Source organism: Metopolophium dirhodum, chromosome 1 (genome assembly GCF_019925205.1).
Source record: "Metopolophium dirhodum isolate CAU chromosome 1, ASM1992520v1, whole genome shotgun sequence".
Lineage (NCBI taxonomy): Eukaryota > Metazoa > Arthropoda > Insecta > Hemiptera > Aphididae > Metopolophium > Metopolophium dirhodum.
In genome coordinates, this window is record NC_083560.1 from 126,860,415 (window position 1) to 126,882,596 (window position 22,182).

At 28.8% G+C, this 22,182-nt stretch overlaps 1 protein-coding gene across 3 annotated transcripts in view; it reads right to left on the reverse strand.

Moving 5' to 3' along the window:
* Positions 1-18,858, reverse strand: part of LOC132935276 (myelin regulatory factor) — a 35,201-nt gene extending 16,343 nt beyond the window's left edge. For 2 of the 3 annotated variants that reach the window (XM_061001767.1, XM_061001765.1), the window contains exons 1-8: positions 18,507-18,858; positions 7,671-7,987; positions 2,976-3,072; positions 1,236-1,439; positions 1,088-1,161; positions 817-996; positions 515-676; positions 181-370 (exon numbers count right to left, since the gene is read on the reverse strand). In XM_061001767.1, coding sequence (XP_060857750.1) covers positions 181-370; positions 515-676; positions 817-996; positions 1,088-1,161; positions 1,236-1,439; positions 2,976-3,072; positions 7,671-7,911 — 1,148 coding nt within the window. In that variant the 5' untranslated portion in view covers positions 7,912-7,987; positions 18,507-18,858. Of the gene's footprint in view, positions 1-180; positions 371-514; positions 677-816; positions 997-1,087; positions 1,162-1,235; positions 1,440-2,975; positions 3,073-7,670; positions 7,988-14,154; positions 14,290-18,506 lie in introns of those variants that run through there. The other variant, XM_061001766.1, reaches the window with a different exon arrangement.
* Between the last annotated feature and the right edge of the window lie 3,324 nt (positions 18,859-22,182).

A 22,182-nucleotide genomic window follows, 5' to 3' on the forward strand; every position in this document is an offset into this window, starting at 1 on the left:
AATTTCAATAATAACTATAAACGCTTTGAAATCAACCACCCAAATAAATACCTAGTCGTGCTAAGTTTTCTACAGAGAATAATTATATTTATTGAAGATAATATGTAATATAGTGACAATTAAATATTAATAATAACAAGATTAACGAAAATTAATGTGCATTAAATATTAAATACGTACAGTTCCTTTAAAGAATGATCGCACAGAGTGTTCCACGACGATTCTTGGAATGGTTGGAAACGGATACACTGAAAACTCGTGTCGTTATACAAACCCGATTCGCAGCTATCCTGGTACGTGTAACTGTCTTCGCTACAAACCGATCTTCCCGACGGCGACACGTGGGTTATGGGTTTTTTCACGCAATTTTCTAAGCATATAACGTGAACAAAATTTGTAAAGTTGGAAGTCGTGTCTATAGTCACTTATTTTGATATCCGAGTCGAATGACCACAGACTGGTGCCTAATGACTAATACTATATTATATAATATCATATTAATATCATTGTTTACCAGTTTCTTTTTTGACGCGGACGTTGCTACCACCGGTACTCCCTCCAATAATGTCCGCACAAAGTTTTCGCTTCTTTTCCGTCACAGCGACGTTCAACAAGTCCGTGTATTCGGGCTCGGGTATTTCGATTTCCCTTGCATTAGGCGGCATTTGATTAAAATCTGAAATAACCGGTGATTTTGTAACTAAAACGTAAATACTTTTATTTTCACCGCGTTTAGTTAGGGCATTGGGCTTTATCATCGGATTAGGTCAGATTGAAAACCTTCAAAATACAGTTATATTAATATAATGTACCAACCTAAATGTGTGACGTGAGACGACGATCCAGGTTGGTTTATCAACAAAGGTTGGACGGACAACGGGTGTGGAATTTTAGTGGTTACGGGTTGTTTCTGATAGAGCCCGGTGGTTCCGGGGTTCATTGGTATTTGACCCTTGTTGGCCGATATTAGACATTGCAAATTAGGGGTTCTTCGATCTAGAAACCAAAAATAACACGACAATGTAACAGTTTTCGGAAACAGGAATTTCCGATTGGAAACGGATGATATTAATTAAAACCGTCTTACGTGGTGATTGGCCAACGCCGTCGGCCGGCGAATATGGTGGCTCGGAGTCTGGCGGACTTTCTGGTAAGTTGTGCCTACGTGAATGAATGGTTAAATTTAAAAAAAATAACAGTACATTTTCGTAAACGCGTAAGACAACTAAACGAACCTGTTGGTGTAATTGTGTGACTTATCCTTGACAGGCTTACTAGGCAAACCGGCATTGGACAAAACAGTATTACTGTGGAATGACAAGTCGGCGATCGGCGGTATCGATGCGCTTTTTAAGAAAAGCTGAGGCGGTTCTTGTTGGTAGGGTGTGTTTATTCGAACCATCACGTGATCGTTTTGGTCGACGGTTTCGTGAAAGAATCTTTGAAAACAAAAATCGGGTATAAAAACGACAAGAAAAAAATGATTCAAACGTATCATTATTTATTTCAGGGATGTTATACGCAGCATAATGGCAGTCCGCAGTTTATTTTTAGGTTTTTGTTTTGAAAAATGTATTAAGTAATTATTTATTGTTTTTAATGAATCGTAACTTTTTTTTGTTGCATTGCGTGCCTATATGTTATAATAAAAATGTTTATAAAGTTAATTCTGAAATAAATTATAATACAGAAATCTATTAATTATTAAACTGTTTATAATTTAAGCGTATTGCTTCATATTTTGTAAATTCAAAATTATATATTGATAGGTAGGTAGGTATAGATAATTAATTAGTGTTACATTTTTCCTTTGGTCAAAGTGCTTATTAATTCTTAAAAACAGCTCTCCCCAGCCACTCTAAGCCAGCAATTCCAACATAAACATGATATTACTATACACAATAATACTGGGTACTGTATTCGTATTATATGTATCAATGTTGGATTAATTTGAAAGCGAACAATACAATGCTCAAGGAGAACATTTTCTCAAGGGGTCACCATTATATAAGTTTTTGTCTTTCATATTATTATTATAATGCACTGAATGTAAATCTAACGCCTGGAGGCTGGAAGCGTCGCTGTAATAACAATCCACTGCTGAATATAATAACAATAATTATAATATACATTAAAGTATTAAACATGTATAGCCTGTATTATAGGACTATAATAGGAGTATTATAATGCATAATATATTTTAATATTATTATTATTATAAACATAATAATATAGTATACGGCTAATATTTAGTTAGTATTGTTCTTACCTATTTTGCTAATTGGACATTTACAATATTATGTTATTGTACATTTCATTTAATCAACATGTGCAAGAAATAAAATTAACGTAGGTATTTAAAGAATATTCAAGAAACTGAACCACGCCAGCTAGCAGCTGTTATGCTTATGATTTATGAATAATATACTAATATATAATATTTAGCCTATTCGTCTTTGTTAGTTTTGTAATACAGAAATACAGAGTGCAGACTAACATTAATTTATTATAATAGTTAGGGCTAGAACCAGAGAACATCATCATATTCCAAGTAATTATTAATCCAAAACATGTTAGTCGTGGATCAACTTGCTAATATTTAACTGATATAAGTTGAATACCACGCTGACGTTATATTTTTTTATTTTATATTAGTAATTAAAATAAGATCGTAGAAGTAATAAGAATTTTGTTAGAATTTCGTTAGAAATTATTATAATCAGTATCCGCGTACAATTTGTTTAACAAATAATAGGTACCTATTAAGTCCTTAACGATAATTATTTATACAATCAATATTTTATTAGAACAATTTGTTTTAATTTAAATGCATCGTGTGATACTTATTGTTTGTTAATCCTATTATATTGTATTTACATAATAGCATCATAGGTACCTATAGTATTAAACATGTATAACACATTGTATTATAATCTATGTAAGTAAATATAATGTATATTAAATATTATACTTACTGATTGGCTTCTGTATTATTATTTTGAATGAACTCGTCAGTCAAATGACTAAAATCCAATGCTTCGTTGTCAATACCACCTACAAAATCACTCCTATCTGTAAAAGAAAAATATATAAAAAAATCAAAAATAGGTAAGTACTGCTCTAGTATGTAGGTACAATTGGTGTCGAGTAAACTTCATCATCGAGTAAGTCATTGTAATGGATGAGTTAAATTTAAATTCAATGATAAATAATTGCGTTACGATATAGGTGTCTCCAAAAAACGATTCTGAGCGGATACTATCTGTCACTTGTAATCATATTATTACTAAGTATATATTTTGATTAAACATTTATATTGCTATAACTGTAATAATAATTAATCTTTGCCAAAAAATTGCATTTATTATTTTATTAATTATTATATATTTATATACTATATATTTATTGTTCTACAAACATTTAAAAAAAAAATCGAAAATTTTAAATATCTATAAATAGCATAAAAAGAAGCAACATATTTTTAAATTATTTTATATCTATCCTATTATGAATATTTGGTAAAAACTTCAAGTTTTTTATTTCAACTCTTATTCGTTTATGAATTACAACAAAATAATAAAATACATTTTGTCCAATTTTGTTCGTTTTTATTATTTTTTTTTATTTCTCAAAGATCATTTGAGAATTACTAGACAATTTTATCTAAAGTACCAACTAGATCCAATTTTCTATCAAAAACCTCCATAAAAGTTGAAAATCAAAGCATTTTAACTGCTCCAAAAAGTGGTGAAAGATAAACAAATAAGTAAAAACACACATACACATCATTTTAAAATCAATAAATTCATCGTTGAGCTTAGGATCTAAAATAGGTATATTTTAACCAATATTGAATTTTTTAATTTTATCATCAATAATATGTTTTACTAAAGAAATACAAATATCTAGAAATATTAATATATGATTTGAAATATTATAATTATTAAATGTACATACAAATTGACACAGGTTTGACGTATGTAGGTACACAATGAAGTACCTACTAAGAACTTTATTCTCGTGTAATTTAAAAAATTTAATTATTACGTAAGTTTTGTAATAGCGAAAAGTACCTACCAACATAAGGTAGCATAATAATATGAGTAGGAATACATAATTTCGTTGTAACTGCTAGTACAAAATTGTAGGTAGGTAGGTACAATCAATTACAAATATTAATCGAACATTAATTTGAATGTTGGAATTTGAGTATGTACGTACAAAATATGTACTGTTTAAAAATTTTGATAAATTAGTGTCGTCATTTACAAGCGTGCCATTTGATCATTATTGTGGTGGTGGAGGTGAGGCAGAGGAAATGTGACAAGTGTAATCTTATTAAGTTATAATTTGAAGAATAAAAAAACATGGAAGTCTCTCTTCTGTATACCTATTAGGTGTCGAGTGAGCCTCATAATTGAGTAGGTTGTTGTAATGGCCAATGGGTATTGTGTTGAATTGTGGTTTACCAATATATATTGTACACCAAAAACGATTTTGAGTGGAGCGCAGTGGCATAGACAAGGGGGGGACGCGTGAGTCAAATCCCCTCCTATTGGCTTTGGAGTGTATAATCTTCCATATTATGTTTGATGTGTATTTTTAATTAATTCAAATCATATTCGTTGTTCCTTATTGTTAAATATTTTACTACCTAAGTAAAAATTTTTGAGATGGTGGGGGATTTTTCTAATTTTCCCCTCCCATTTAGCTATGACGTTTTCTTTTTTTGATGGGCCCCCCTTTCAGAAATCATGTCTACGTCACTGGTGAAGTGGTGAAGCGATGTGTCAAACACTCTTTTTAAGGATATTTTGTAATCTATTTATATCACTATTAGCAATACAGTATAGGGAAATCTATAACCTTTGACAAAAATATCATAATGTTATTATATTTAATATCATATACGATATACCCATTAATTATTATATCATTACATACTTTTAAGTTATAACTAAAGACCGGATTTTTGTGCAGCTATCACCTAAAAAACGAGCAGTTAAAATGCTGAAATAGGCAAAATCATGCAAAAACCATTTTTATTAAGAACTATATAATACATTTTTTTTCAAATTTATAAACTTCAAATTGTATTGCTATTTGTTTTTATAATATTATTATTTATTAGTTAGCACTAACTATTAAAAATATTACATATAAATAAAAATTTAAAAAAAAATTTAATTTAATTTAAATAAACTAATAACATATTTAAAATATACAATTTAAACTGATTTACAATATTTGATTAAAATGTAGATATTATCATGTACATTTCTAAGTTTTTTACTGTACAATAATTATGTCTTTTGTCACTTAATATTGTGAAATACACGTTCTACATTGACACTTGCTATCGGGCTTTTTTGTGGCGGATTATAATAGCAGGATATTGAGTCTTCTTTTAAATCTATGTCATTTCAATTTATTGAATCATTGTATTGTTTTAAAATATTTTACCCGGCATTTTTATCAAATACTGCTTTGAATCTTTAATAGAATATTTGTTCCTTTAAATTGTCGATTTTCTTAATTCCATCTCTTACTTTATGTGTATAAGTAATCGACAATTGTAGTAGTATCGTCATTATCTTAACTACGTCGTATTATATCGATATATATATATATATAATTATAATATTAGATATAAAAGTCCAATAATTCATAATATAACAACATAATATAGCAATGATAAAGTAGATAGATGTTACAATAGATAATGGAACAAAAATATTTGAACAAAAGTACTAATTGGGTAGTTCATTTTTATGAAAAATAACCTAAAACTAACAATTTTGTGCAAAATAAAACAATATTTAAATTAATCTACATCTCTAAATTTGAATTTGTAGCTTGTTTCTATAGGAACATGCAAAAAAGATGCAATTGCACGGTAATCCGGTCTTTAGTTATAACTTATATGTACATACAGGATACAGACGTACCATAAAGATTGATGCACATTTATACGTGGTATAAAATATAGTTTAAATTAGTCATAATATTTAGAAAATTTAATTTAGTATAAAAAAATGATTATTAAATAATATGTATATTTTATGTCCCATTGTCCCTATATGGTTAATGTTTTTTTTTAATTACAACAAAATATCAAAAATCATTAAAGGTCACGAAATTTAATTGTCTCAATAGTTGTGCTAAACAAATTGTGCATACCTATAATAATATAGTAATCTCCATATTTCTAAATGTCAGTTATAACATTTTAAGAAGATTAATTTGTGTTCCATTTTCAGGCCTTAGCTATTAATATTGAAAATTCAATGCATTTTTAACAACGAAATAGGTAATATGTAAATTTACGTGATTGTGGAAAATGTTTTGAAGATTTAAAATTAAATCGATGATAAAAAAAATTGTGACTGTAATCTTGATATTTTCTTGTAGCATGAACAACTTATGATGAACCTTGTATTTTTTTTTTTTACTTATAAATTAAACATTTATCAGCATTATTTTAACACTATACTAATATTCTTAGAAAGGTAAGCAATTATTATAAAATAAAAGTAAATATGAATTTGATTAAAAATAAATGTTTCATTTTATAATTTAAACTACAGTTGCGTCTTATAGGATTTAAGTTGGTATAAATATAGACTATTGTTTTACTTGTAGGTATAATATATTGTATTAAATGTTTTAACTTTTTGTTAATATCCAAACGTGTAAAAATAACTTATTTATAACAATACAACTTCAGTTACGATACCTAAGTAAAGTAGTTACATTGTAGAGGCTTACGATTTATGAATTCGTCAAAACCTTTAATTCTTACAAATAAATATAACTATACTATAGTAAGTACTAAGTAGTAACTACTGTATTGTACTTAGCTACTACTGTTACTACGGTTTGTCAGTCTGAATATTTCATATTGTTATTATTTATTATAGTTAAATTAATATTATAATGATATAATAATTTTGTATTCGTTTCTATGGTGATAAACAAAGCGTTAGAAATTAAAATCCCATTCTTAGCGGTTTTTCGTGATTTTTTGGTGGTTTTTCCCGTGGCATTAAATAACTATTGACAAAATCGAAAAATGTCCTTCCTAAAGTACCTACCATCTCGGTTCAATTTTAAGGTACTAAATTTTCAAATCAAAGCACTCCTTCTAGTAAAAATGTTGTATATATGATAAAAAAAAAACACCATTGTAAAACCACTAGCTTCCTCGCTCCCCTCGGAATCTAAAATGTAATCGTCCAATTTAGAAATATGAATAAAATTACTCTAATAAATTTTATAATCATAATATACTATTATATATTTTATATTGTATTTACTTTTTGTAGAGATTATTAATTAATACATATAATGTAGATTTTATACTTTTCATTTAAAAACTATAAAAACGTATTTCATAATTAAATCTCGCGATTAAATGTGTACTAACGTTTTGTCTCTAAATTACATGATATAATAATATCTATAATATTAATTATTTATTAATAGTTTTAATTTACTTATTCGTTTGCATTTTTATTAAATTTATCATGCATAAAATTCTAAATAATATAATAGCCAGGCTGAATTGGTCAATTAAATATAACGACAAGACATTTTAAAAATATTCTCGATCAGTTTTGGGAGCTTATTAAAATATTCAGAATTATTAATAAATAATAATATACACTTACTATGCATGAGATGAAGTTTCCTGGGCTCATTTGAGTGTATCCGGCTCGTCCCATAATCTTTTTCCAGCGGACTTGTAATATCAGGTAAAGTTTGATTTTGTATGGCTTGTGTACTGGACTCGTTCGAGAGTATTAATATTTGACCCGAGTGCGGTCCTTGAACATTACAATTCAACAGACTTGTTTCGCTGCCTAAACCTTGATCGTCAGTGTTAGACACCAGCGTCCACGTGTACTCCATAGTGTTTAAAGTTTTCAGATCACTGACCGGTTAAAACCAGAATTGAAGAGCGACAAACGAACTGGTCAACAGGCATCTGAAAAAATATTCATATGGTGTTACATAGATTGCGCAAAAAGGAACGACTTAAACCTTGGAAAAATATCTATAGTAATATTTTAATATACCTAGAACCTACCTATTACCTATATATACTGACATCTTTTTTAAAAGCCAAAATAACTTCATCGTAAGAGATATTAGTGAAACTAATAATTTCGATGATAATAATTATTTTGAGAAAGAATAAAATTGACCTCAATATAATTGTTCAAAATATCATCTAATTATAGGTAGTTTCAACAAATATTTTGTTCAAAATAAGCATAATATTGACTAACAATTGTTATTTATTATAATTAATTTCATTGGTTTGTCTTTCATATTTTTGTTTAAAGTTTTAAATAAAATGTGCAACAATAATCTATCTAAGTGTTTCGTGTGATAAAATAATTTACCTTAAGTCTCATTTTTATTTTGAATTTTTTCGCTTATTAAAGTACCTATAAATATGGCTTAAGTACTGAATTTATATTACCTACATTTTTGGTAAAAACCAAATTTGATATCTGATTTATAGAAACTTAGAATTAATCCTTATATTCTATATATACTTGTCTATACTATAATAAATTCAAACTATATTTAATGGAGCAATACAATGATTTATTTCGTAAAATACTTTAAGAATTTTTGATTTATAATACCATCGTAAATGTTATAGTAACTTTTGAAAAAAATAGGTACCTATTTATAAAGTACTGAAATTACAAATAAAATATTAAAAAATTAACCCTTCACCAATATATCTTCTAACATTTTCCGTTAAACACAGTTTTGTTTTGAAACTTTTATACTATAATACCTAACTGTAAAGATAAAAAAATGTATTTACATGAAACTGTAAGTCATTTTATCTTTATAATTGAATCCAAATAATTGTTCATTAATATTGTACAATCTTAAATCAAATTAAATTTCGTTTAAAATCTTCTCGTCATTTACTGGTGCAATTTCCACATCATGCTTTACGATCAATAAAAATTAAAAATAATTCATTCAAATTGAATACGTATACTGGTAAAAATACTAACTAAGATCATAATATCATATAATTTAAATTTTAAACTGTTTGTCCAAGTTGTAAAAACACTGCGATGAATTTAATTTTTACAGTGTAAATTATAGTTAATTATTTTTAGACAAAAACTCCCAAAACAGCGTTCAATTTTATCATACGAAAAGCACTTTTATTACAGCCATAATCAAATGAAGAAGCCAGTGAATTATCTATTTACTAATTATATTACGCACTGTGTGCGCATTTAATGAACACCGACGACGAATCGACATAACACGTGTTTTTGTAATTAAATCACAAATAATTTTCAACATTTAAGAGAATATATTCCAGGACGTAGGTAATTTTATCATTTAGTTAAAGAGTTAGCCATCTACGTAGGAAATTACCGTGAAATTGTACGGATTAAATTGTGTCTAAACTAATAATGTAGGTGCCTAGCTATTAACTGAAAATATTAATAAACAGATAAATAAATAATAATAAACAAATAATAAATTGTGTGAGCTTTTAAAATATTCAGGTCTTAAAAGTTAAAAGAAAAACAATATGCATTCCATATTATAAAATGTACCTACCTATGGCTATTAGAATTTAAAACGTCTGCGCAACAATATAGACAATTTTTGATATAGGTAGGTATATTGTTTCTATTCTTATTTTTTATTGCGCATTTATGCATATCCATATTATATATATATGTTTAGATTTAAAATAAGAAACAAAAGAAAACTTTTATAAATGTTTGCTTTAATATTTTATACAACTAATAAAACCTTCATAATATTATAAGTTTTATTACTATATTATGGACTTATGAAAGTACATACCAAAAACTTTTTTTTAGATGTCTCTTAAAATTCGAAACTCGTATAAGTCAAATAATTGTGTAGGTTTGTCGTCGTTGGTATAACGATATTTACATTAACTAAAAATAATATAGACGCTTTATAATGCATTTTTGAGTAAAAACTTTGTATTTAGTACAATATTGTTGGCTTTTTCCGTATAAAACAATGAACTTTTAAAATATTGTCATGCATTATGTTTTCAATTTTCATTTCAAACACTTTTTTTTCTTTTTCGCCGTTATTCCCATATAACAATTATATATTTTAAATAATACATATTATATTAAATATTTATATTCAAACAAATAGTGAAATGATTTAAATAAAGTCGTTAGAGTCTCGTTCGATTGCCGCTAGCGAAACAAATTTCAATTACTTAAAGTCTAAACGGTAACTGAAAAACGTTGAAATATTACTTTGCGACAATATTACGGGCGACTTTTAATTTGATTAATTGTGATTAAGACATATTATTATCCAGTGATGATAACTATTTTATATTTAATTTTCATCAAATAAAACACAAGACACAAATAATTTTGAAAACCTTTATAATAATTTGTATAATTTATTAACGCTGCGTAGAAGGTACTAATTCTAAGCTCAAGATCTATATTTATAATTTATATTCAGTTTCATTTAGAATTGATCAATTTTTTAGTCAATTATTTATAGTGTTTAACTTTATATATTCTTGAAATCGGTTAAAATTGGATTTATTTTACAAAACTAACAATACTCGAGTACATTTGTTTTCATTTTATTGCAATAGTTATTACTTATTACTTATTTAGACTCTTATAGGTTATAAAAATATATCACATTAATTCTTTATTTTATATATTTAAATAAATATTAAATACTGATATAAAACTTTATAATAGTAGTTAATTTATTATCATCAGCATTCAGCTTCACCTCTATACATATGTTATTATACATGGTATAAGTGGCTAGTGTAGGACTGTTGTTATATTATCGCGTACATTTCAATTATAAAAATAAACTATTTTATTTGCTGAACATAACATTTTAAGTTAAGCATTTCATGTTATAAACGTATATAATACAACTAAAATGTATTATACGTTTTCCGCGTATTTTTACGGTTTCATAAAATCAAAACTCTTTTAGAGCAGTTCAACAATTAGAAAAAAAATATTATTCCACTACTTTTTCTCTTGATAAGCAATTAAACGTACCTATTTTGAACGAGTGTTTCCAATAGACGTCAACACGCAATAACTATTGAGTAGCTGTCCTTTAACCTTGTTATTTCATGGAAGTATATTCAAATTCGATCAAACATTTTACAACTTATAAGATTAACGTAGTATTTTTTGTATTTATAATTATGAAATAAATTTGCTTTTAAAACATAATTCAGAGAAAATTATAATAATATTTTATATTTTATAATATACTATTAATAAGTATATAAAGCAAATAATTTAGGTACTATATTGTTAAAAAAATCGGAGAACAAGACGGAAAGTCACTCGCTGATACATATAGTAATGTACCTCTAGTGTACCTACCTCATCATTGAGTTGGTAGTTAGTTCTAATAGATGTGTTAAATTTGAATTCGATGATAAATCGTTACAATTGAAAAACGAATCTGAACTGAATCCATAGTAACGATATTTTATAATCTAGTTATACCGTATTAGTAATTTTTACCAAAAACATCGCATAGGTATTACTGGTATTAGTATATTATTGTCTTAAACTTGGAAAACATTACAACTGATGTACCGATGAATATTGAAAATTGATAAGTGGTATAAATACCTATATAAAGTTAGTCTAAATATTTTGAAAATTGCATTATATTGTAGATATAGAAATTGTAAATTTAAGTGATACTTGAATATTTCAACTTTCAAGTCCATACGATTAATATTATATATATATGTTATAACAAAATAACAAAAACCATTTAAAAATAAATCGTTATTACTTATTTTACCTTAAAATGTCTAATTACGTCAGATTTTTTACTTCAAATTATACTCATCTAAAAATGAATGTGGAATGTGAAATAGACGTGAATCTACGAATAAATTGTTTTTATTTTTTATTCCAGTAAGAATCACTTATAAGGAATATTATATTACATCTTTGACCTTAGCTTTTAAAGTTAAAATTTTAATGAATTTCAACTACAAAATAATTTGCTAATTTTCGTAATTTTTATAAATATAAAATACATAAATTATGAACCAGATATTTATATTTATTAATTATTGTTATATGATGGATAAATTAATTTATAATTACCAAACATGAACATTATTCATACCATTTTTGGATAGTCACTTGATTTAATGACAGTTCGCGTTATTGTTAAACTGACAAGTGACAGTACCAAATGCCGACACAACAGTTGGTGACACAACATTTGGACCGACATTTTAAATAGGGAAAATATCATAGTTGAAAACCAAAATGCCAATTATATAGAAACCACTGGTCAGCCACCACAATATCAAATTAATACGCATTGTTTACAAAATTAATCGTTAAATTAAAAAAAAAATCGTTTAAGTAAAAAAGTTACACTGGTTCACTGGTCCTTTGCAATTTAATAGTGAGGCCGGTAATACCACTCTAAAGCTATTTAAATATTCTCACGTGTGTATCACGCAAGTTTTCATTTATAAACACATCAGTACATACGCTATTGTACCAAATTTATAGATTATAATATATCGTATTTACTTTTGGTTTCTGCATATCATTCTGATCTTTATGAAATTGAAAAATTTATCATACATATGTGTGCGACTCTGATATTGGATCGATATTGTGTGTCAGTTATAGCTGGCACACACTATAGTACAGTGTGCTTTACTTAATACGCGTATAGTGTTTTTCCCCCTTAACCTAAAATATATTTATTATCTCGTCCCTAAAAACTGTCTGAATGCAATAACTTTAGACAACAATCAAAATGTAAATTGTCGACTTTTAAATTATACCATATATATTTAAAATTGTATACAGGTTAAGATAAAATTTTTATTTTTAACCATTTTACTAGGTACTTTTTATCAGAGCTTGAAACCGAAAATATTTTTTCCAATTTCGATTTTGGTTTTAGTTCTTGGTGTTTATTTTTCCCTATTTCAATTAGGGTTTTGATTAACAGTATTGATTTTTTCGATTTCGCTTTTAGTTTCAATATCGGTTTCGGTTTTTAACTGTTTTAACCGGTTATTCAAAATCGGTATCCATATCGGTTTCAAGCCCTGATTTTAATGATGAGTACCTAAATGTATATTATTATTATAAAATCCGGGTCATCTGTAGCTAGCTAGAAAGGGAGGGTGACAGTTAAGTCACTGGCATTTTTTAATTAAATAATTTTAGCAAATAAGTACTGTTTCTTAGAAAACAGTTAAAAATATTATATTGTTTTTCATTAAAAAATGAAATTGTATCTTTATAATAGATTTTCTAATTTTTACATAATAATATAACACATAGTATACGAATTTTATAAAGTATAATATACTTATAGTATATAATATAATATACTGCATGGTATATAAGTATATTATAGTATCACACGATGGTATACACAAAACGGAATATATATAAGAGTATTCCTATCGCTGCGGAAAAATGACAAAAAATTGTTTTTAAATTTTCGTTTCTGATTGAAACACCCGTGACTACACAAAGAGTCAAACCGTTTTTTTCTAAATTTAACATAAATCAACCCAAAATACTAAAATATAATATAACAATTATTATAATATGTTATCAAAAACAAAAATAAAAATTACATTAAGTTTTTTTTTGTGGAAACTTTGGTAATGAATGAATTTTGTAATTTTTAAAACATTAAGATCCGAGACCAAATTCTGGTGATATATTTGATATCTACATGACCACATTTATATAGTGTATTATATAGAGAAACATTATAAACAAAGGGCAGTGCCAAGAGCTGAATATTTTTATTTGTTTTGAATACCTAGTTTGCAGAAATATAGATGTATAATATATTATATTATAATATTAAATACAATGTGATTATATTATGCGTGAAATGCAACAAAATTTGCATTGTCGTGGCAATAATAAATTGTCATCATTGGATAATATTATAGAATTACCGTTTGACCGTGAAATGTATAGAATGATTTACTCACGATTCGTCATAATATTATTTACAATACATCAATATTATATTTTTATAATATTGTATAATATGGGTTACGTCGTCCTTATGGGTCGCGCGGTCGTTCGGCGTAGGACCTACCTGTCTACACCCACCACCCGTCATAATATGCGATTGAAAGTGAAACGATTTCTACGCGTATCGCGACCGTACGTATACGACGATAACACTATTACAATATTGTAAACTACTCGAGAACGTGTTACACAGACAAAAACCGACGAAAACTCTTCGACCGAACGTCATACTTATACCGGATGTGTCGTATAATATTATACTTTTGCCGGCGGCGCGTGTTTTTTTTTTTTACCCTGCACACGCGCGCGTTCACGGCGGGGAAAATGGGTTTCGTAGTCACATTATTCGCTTTGCGTATCCCGCCGTCGTAATAATACACGATATTATTGTTATATATATTTATATATATATATAGGTAGCGAAGGTATAACATCATCGCCCGTTGCCATAGATGCGACCGTTTATCATCATCAATAACAAACACGTTTGGTCATTAAATGGTTCGTTGTCGTACACACACACACACGCATAGGTATATTATGTATTTATGTGTATTTATGATATTGTGTATAATATTATTGCCTACATCACGTCACGCCGACGTAAATCGTAGGCGGGCAACGCACGAAACGATGACGGACGAATAAAAATATTGCGACGACTTGAACTCGATACTATACAATAATACGTATATTATAGTAGGTACCTATATATATATATATGTGTGTGTGTGTGTGTATATTGGGTTTAGTGCGTATAGTACAGGTACATAGGTAAAATAGGTATACGAGTAAATAAAAATAAACCCTCACTTGGATGATGTCATAAGTAGAGCTGAGCACTTCTAGTTTTTTTCAAAGAGTATATATACATTTTTGTATTTCAATTTTTGGAGAAGCTAAAATCAAAAAATCAAAACTGTGGGAAAGTCGATTTCAAGTAGACTTGACGACGAATTCAAATCTGTTTTCAGAATTCTCATCACTTCATTAGATCAATTGATATGTTTGGCAAAGAATCCGTCAAAAATCCTATGTCGCGCGTGTGTTAGACAAAAACAGAAAATCACGGTATGGATTCCCCTTAAGAACATTTAGCACACATTTGGAACAATGATAAAACGTAAAATGTTCTGTATAAAAATATTATTTTCAAAATGTGTACTTATATACTACAATATTAATATAATCGGTTATGTAATTCCTCACTACACCACCACGTGTGTAGGAAATGAACTTTAGTTGACCGGTTGACCAGCGATAATTTATTGCGTAGAAAAAAAACGAAGAAGAAGATGAAAGCAATTAATTTTTCAAGTTTTTATTAATTCATTTTTTTCGTAGATATAAATATTATAATTTAAGTACTATATTTTATATTACATTATGTTCTTTCAGAGCATATTTTTGTTTTTTAATTGTATAAGTGCATTCATATTTGAGTGTACGTAGAAGAGTAACTTAGTAGTCATCAGCCCTAGTTATAAGTAATCAAACCGTTTCAAGTGTATTAAAAAAAAATACATCCCTCCCGAATGCCATGAAATTTGAGTATTCCTGATAATATTCATGGTACCTATATAATAATAATATTTAAACACGTTTGATACGACTTTAATACCGACACCAATAATAATTATAACTGCACAAACCGAGATTGCATATTTTTATGGTCTACGTTTTTTACCAGTAGTTACATATATATATATAGGTACCGTATAGGACATTGGTGCATAATATTGCATACGATGCACACGTAGATGGACTAAACCCTTAAAACCAAAACGGCCAAAAACCCAGGCCTGCGAGACCACGTCGTCAACGCATTTGAATTCGCCCGCGGTTAGTTACGCGTTTATTTGTCGGAATTATATTTTTATGTTTGTAGATTGTCGTGACAGTTTGTCCGTCGACGGTCGTCACTCGTCGTATATCGGCCGGCGGAATTAGATAGGACGTAGTAAATTGTAAAAATAGCGACGATAAGTATAAGCTGCAAGTCGTGGTCAGGAGGATGGCCCGCCGGCTAAATGTAATTGAAATTGTAGCTCGCTTCCAAAAATAAATTGGTCAGCCTTGATCTAAACTGACAAAATGATACGAGAACGGATGCGTCTCCGAAAACTAATTTCCTCCCGAGAGCACCGACGGCTACGGGCTCTATTGTGGTTTTGGGGTTGATACCCACCACACAGTGCATAATATATAGTATAAATTATAAAGCTAAGCCGGCCAAGTTGATGATGTTTTTTTTAACTAAGTTGCGAGTTAAATTGATAAAAAAAAGTTTATAGTTAATAGTTTACTTTTTTTTTAACTTGATTGAGTTAACAGTTGTATAGACAATATTTAACTTACCGACTGGTTAAGTTAATTTTTTTTTTTAATATATAAATTACAATACATACGATCCATCAATAATTATTTTATTATTTTTAAATGAACGTAACTATTGGATTTGATTGAAAGTAACTCGTTATTTATTAAGTTAATATCAAAAAAATCAAATTTTAAATTAAATTCAAACAAATTATTTTAGATATGCAATCAACTTATAATTTAACTCAAGCTGTCAGCTATAACTTCTTAAATCATTTATGCCCAGCTTTGCTACATTTTTAATAAAATCGTTTAATTGATTAATTCAGTGTTAAAAGTCTAACCAATTTATTTTCAAAATTCAAAAGAACTATTCGTCACATTTCAGATTGTTTATTGATAATCATTAGGTATGTTATTGTACCTATTTATAATTAAAATCATATTATTAAATATAATATTTTATTTGAATAATTATTTATTTAATATTTCATTAACAACCGTTTATTGTTTAGTTAATATTAAAGTGATTTATAGTCAAAATATAACACATTTTTATTTATTTTCATTTTTTCAGTGTAAAGTGGAGTAATAAAAGTTAAATGTGGCAATACAAACACAATAAATACAACATTACATTAGTAATTTCAAAATTAATTTTCTTACCTAATTGTACGATTAAATAAGTAAAATTAAAAAAGTGTCTAAAAATGACAGATTTGAAAGTATTTAAATACATGCCGAGTGTTTTATTATTCTTAAATACTTTCCGAATGGATGTATTTGTATCTGTATTTAAAAACAATTTCAAAAGTATTTTGTACAAGGCTGTCGTTTTTATACCTAGGTATAGGTATTAGGCACTACAATAAAACGACAGCGTTGTGTTTCGTCCGTGTCGCTCGCGTATAGTCAGTCGTCGTTTAAAATATGTCCAACATATTATAGATAGGTACCTACGACCTACCTATATAACATAATATTATGTATACCTATAATACACTATATAATATATTATGTAGATATTTAGCCAGCGATACGTCGGACTAAGCGTACTATAGGCCGAGTACCTACACGCACGTATAATGTGTGTACAAAAAAATTCCTATGTTCGTGCACAACAACTACACTGCACGTGCACATCTGGTCGGGATTCCTTAGCGAGCTTATCTCCACGCCTGTCCGAATGAACATAATATTATTATTATTTTCTTCTATCCCGCTGGCGAGGCCAGTTTATTCCGACGATAGCTCTCCGGCCCGAACTATACGACGAGTCGCCCTATGCGCGTGGAGGTACATTAATAATTACTATTGACCGTCACGATATTATATTATTACTTTTATTTTTTTTATTATTATTATTATTATTTTTTTTAATTTATATTTTGTGTCACGCCGCGCCACTCGGTCGCTGCTGCAGTGGCCGAAACCGAATAATATATTATAGGCCTGCCCTTCACACCTTCTTTTATACGCCTATAAGATATAGGACTATAAGACCTGCGATGGGCGCGCGTGCAACACATAATAATTGTTCGCAGGTGCATTCCTTTCACCGGACCCGTCAGGAATCGGAAGTTTTTTTTTTCGTAGACCGTCAACAAAACATCATTGTTTGGCTCCGGACTTCAATATTTTGTTTTATTGGTTATCGTTAAAACAATACACAACCACGAATTTTGTTCTCATATTAAATCGTGACGAGGAAATCTAAAAGACTTTTCATAAATCGTAATAATTTACGTCTTTATGATTTCGGTTGAGGACACAACTATATAGTAACCTATCAAAGTAATTTCCGAGATCAGAGCTAGGCCTCGTGTGGTAGGTACCACCCGCACGACAGTATACCTATAGTAACTATATTATACCTTTACCAAATGCCTACCGTTTAATGTTATGTTGGTATAGGTTGGTATAACCTACGACGTGCCCGAAAACTTATATAATAATACAAATAATGTTATTCGATTCCAAGGTCGCACGCATAGTATTACAACATACGTATGAATAGGCGGTATGTAAGCGGAGTGTCCGTGTTTTTACTTTTTTTTTTACGGTTCCGAAATATACATCGTCGTCGTTTGTTCTTACCGTTTGGTTTTTGAAACGTCCGGTGTTCAAGTCACCGGACCCGCAGACCGGAGGACGTTCGAAATAGGCGCGGCATTGTGCGTTAGATAGGTAGTAGCTGGTATGATAATATTACTATGGGAAACACGACCGCGGATTGATATGTCCGAACGCTCGTCGCGAGAGAAAATTAAAATACGTATCGTAAGTTGTAAATATAACGATGAGTATGTGGTTTTGAAAAAAAAAAGTCTAAAAACTACAACAAACCGCTCGACGTAACGACAACAACATGATATTGTATTGTTGCAACAATAACGCGATTTATTTATTTTTTATTTCATTGTATTGTATAAGTTATTATTATGCAGAATATTATTTAGCGAATATTATAAAACGGTGGCGGTGGCGGTGGCGGTGGCGGTGGCGGCGGCGGCGGCGGCGGCGTCGATTGTGCGGCGATATTAATAATATGATAATACAATAAACGCGTATAAAAATAATTATTTATTCATTATTATTTAGATCGAGTTTGACGACAAACAGAACGTTCTGCAGCGCCTCGTCGCGTAAACACAGTGCACGCGCGTATAACAGTTCGATAACGGAGAATCCGCCCCTATACCTGATTCGGCAGCGCATCAGCGGCGGCGAGCTTTCCCTATCAACCGATTTCTGTTATTTATTTATTTCCCCCCTCACCCCCCCCCCCCCCCGTAGGTTGACGACGACGACGACGACGATATTATTTATATTCTCATCGTAATAATTATTATTTTAAATATATATATATATAACTTGCCAAGCGCCATATTATACCTGCACGACACACCGCCTCGCATATATATTATAATATATAGATGCGCTCTTGCTCACACATCGATATAAATTTTTACTATATTAGTATATTGTATATTATAATATGTTGCAGTATACCTGGTAAACGCACTTTACGCGAGACTTACCAACACCCCCGCTGCCCCATCGACCCTTTCCACCTCGTCGACCGTATTTGTAACGGGCGTATAGGATCATTATAATATTATATTATAGGTATGATAATATTATATATATATATACGCGCAAGTACCTTCGTATATAATATTACGTACACATAATAATAATTGTATTATACGCGAGCACTACTCTATGAATTGTGACGTTACAATTAATACTTATGATTATTATTTACTACGTTGAGTAGATATTATATATAGGTAACTGTATAAACCTGCAGCAGGCCTGGAGTACGTCCCGGAGTTCGCATAGCATAAAGGTAATATAGTATGTGTAATAATTAGGGCTGAGGACTCCGAGTTTATGATGTCTGAAAAAGTCGCAGAACAATTATTTGGGTGATGTATAAATATATTTCGTAATACATAACGGAGGTTATATTTAAAATTTTACCTTGCATATTTTAGCATATTTTATCGTCATTAAATATAATTAAATATTTGAGTATATTAAACGAAATAACGAAATATTAAGAGGACGTCGCACCCGTATGTGCTGTCTCCGTCTTACACACGTACGACATAGCAAATTTTCGTTCGCTAGTTTCAATAAGGTGCTGTCAGTTTTGATATTAGAGCGAATCGACCTATTATCAAACTTTTAAGGAACAACATTATCCGTGTTCTCTCGCTGTTTTTTTACGATATTTTAGTTTCTAAGTGGGTTATGAGTATGTTAAAGATGGATATTTTAAAATGCTCATAATTCACTTAAAAACTGAAATATGTTTTATTTTTAACCAAATATCAAAGCCTAAATTCAATAAAATTACAATATACAATATACAATATAATATCCCTTCTGAAAAAAATTTCTGGATACTGCCTTGCCCTCCCGAAATTTTTTTCAAGAATGCCTAATGGTGTCATAAAGTAACAAGTGCAACCTGGTACTTAGTATTCTAGTTCTACAAAAACTACAAATAAAAAATTAAGTGCTCTCCAACAAAAAAAAATTCTCCTGGCTACGGCACTGGATAAGCTAGATATAAAGTTTTAACTAGGGTTTGTATTTGAAGGCAAATGCATTTGTTTTGGATAAAGATAGAAAAATAGTTCTTTTGTAAAAATATGTTTCATTTCATTTCTATGCTAGGGACAATGGGACAATAAGCAAACATTTTTTTTATTTTTTACCCTTTTTTTATATGTTGTGTTAAATTATCAATTGAACACAGTAATTGTATTCGATATTACAGTGCAAATCAATAAAAGCTTACAAAGCCTACGTGTTGTAGATGTTATGTTTAAAAATATTTGTAATGACTAGAAAAGTAGAAAGTACTCATAAAGTGTTCACATCACACGGGTGTGTCATTTTGTAAGCACAAAAATATTTTAAGTCCAAACCGTCATTGGCCAATGCTTAACCAAAAACAGTTTATCGAAATATAAGGTTGTACATTTTTTTTAACACAAATTAACTGTTGAAAACCTACATTTTGAATTCTTTTTTTATTATTTACATTGCCTTCAAATCCGAACCCTATGGTTATAACATAATGATAATCTGTACATAAATATTATTTTCCAAATGTGTACCAATATATTATAATAATATTAATATTATCGATTAGGTAATTCATTAACTGGCCGATAACACCAAGATGTGTGTAGGAAGTGAACTTCAGTTATCCGTCATAATTTATCCCGTAGGAAGAAATGAAGAAAAAGACGAAGGCAATTAATTGTTCGTGATTTTATTAGGTAATTAATTAAAATATCGTTTTTAATTATTTTTTATAAAAATATTATAATTTAGGTACCTACCGTATTTTAAATATTCAATTTATTTAGGTCATATTATATTTTGTTTTTTAAATGCATATACGTGCACACTGCATACATATTTGTATAGTACTATTATAGAAGTTCTCGGCCGCAGAATAATAATATTCTATATTTATATAGTTAGGTTATACTCTGTAATGTTGTAAGGAGTTTGAGTAAAACCGTTCAAAATACTTTTTTAAAGTTGACGTCAAGACGTATTTTTTGAGTTAATATTTAAATTTTTAAATAGTTTATTTTTTAATTGAATATTTTACATCGATTTTAGTTTTTTTTTGACAAATATTTTAAATCTGTATTTTAATTTCTAATACGTGTTCCCACTTCCCAATAATTGTCCGTTATTATTCATTAATTATTACAATAATAAACTGTAAGTAGGTACCAATACGAAGTCACGTGCAATGTAAACGCGGGACTTCACGGGCATCTACTTTTTTTCAACTTTCAGTTTCAAACATCTAAAGATGACAACAAAACAACAAGGACATTTGTATATTTGTTTAGTATTCTGTTAGCCTAAAATATATTAAATACATTTTTAAGTATTAAATAAACAGCATTATAGCTTTATGCAACAATGTATTATTCTTTGGTTTTGATAGTAGAAAATAAACTTCCACGTATCTATTTATCGGGATTGGTAAATTGGGTCCCGAAAAAAAAAAGGTAGTAGGTAAGTTGAGTCCCGGATAAAAAAAAGGTTGTAGGTAAGTTGAGCCCCGGAAAAAAATATATAAATTAAAATAGATGTGGTTTTTATAATATTATGTTCTAAATAAATAATAATATATGGTATAAATGATTAAAAAATTGTGTACTAAATTTTACAATAAGAAATAAGAATACCTGTATATACACACATTAACATCATGCGTAGAATTAATTGG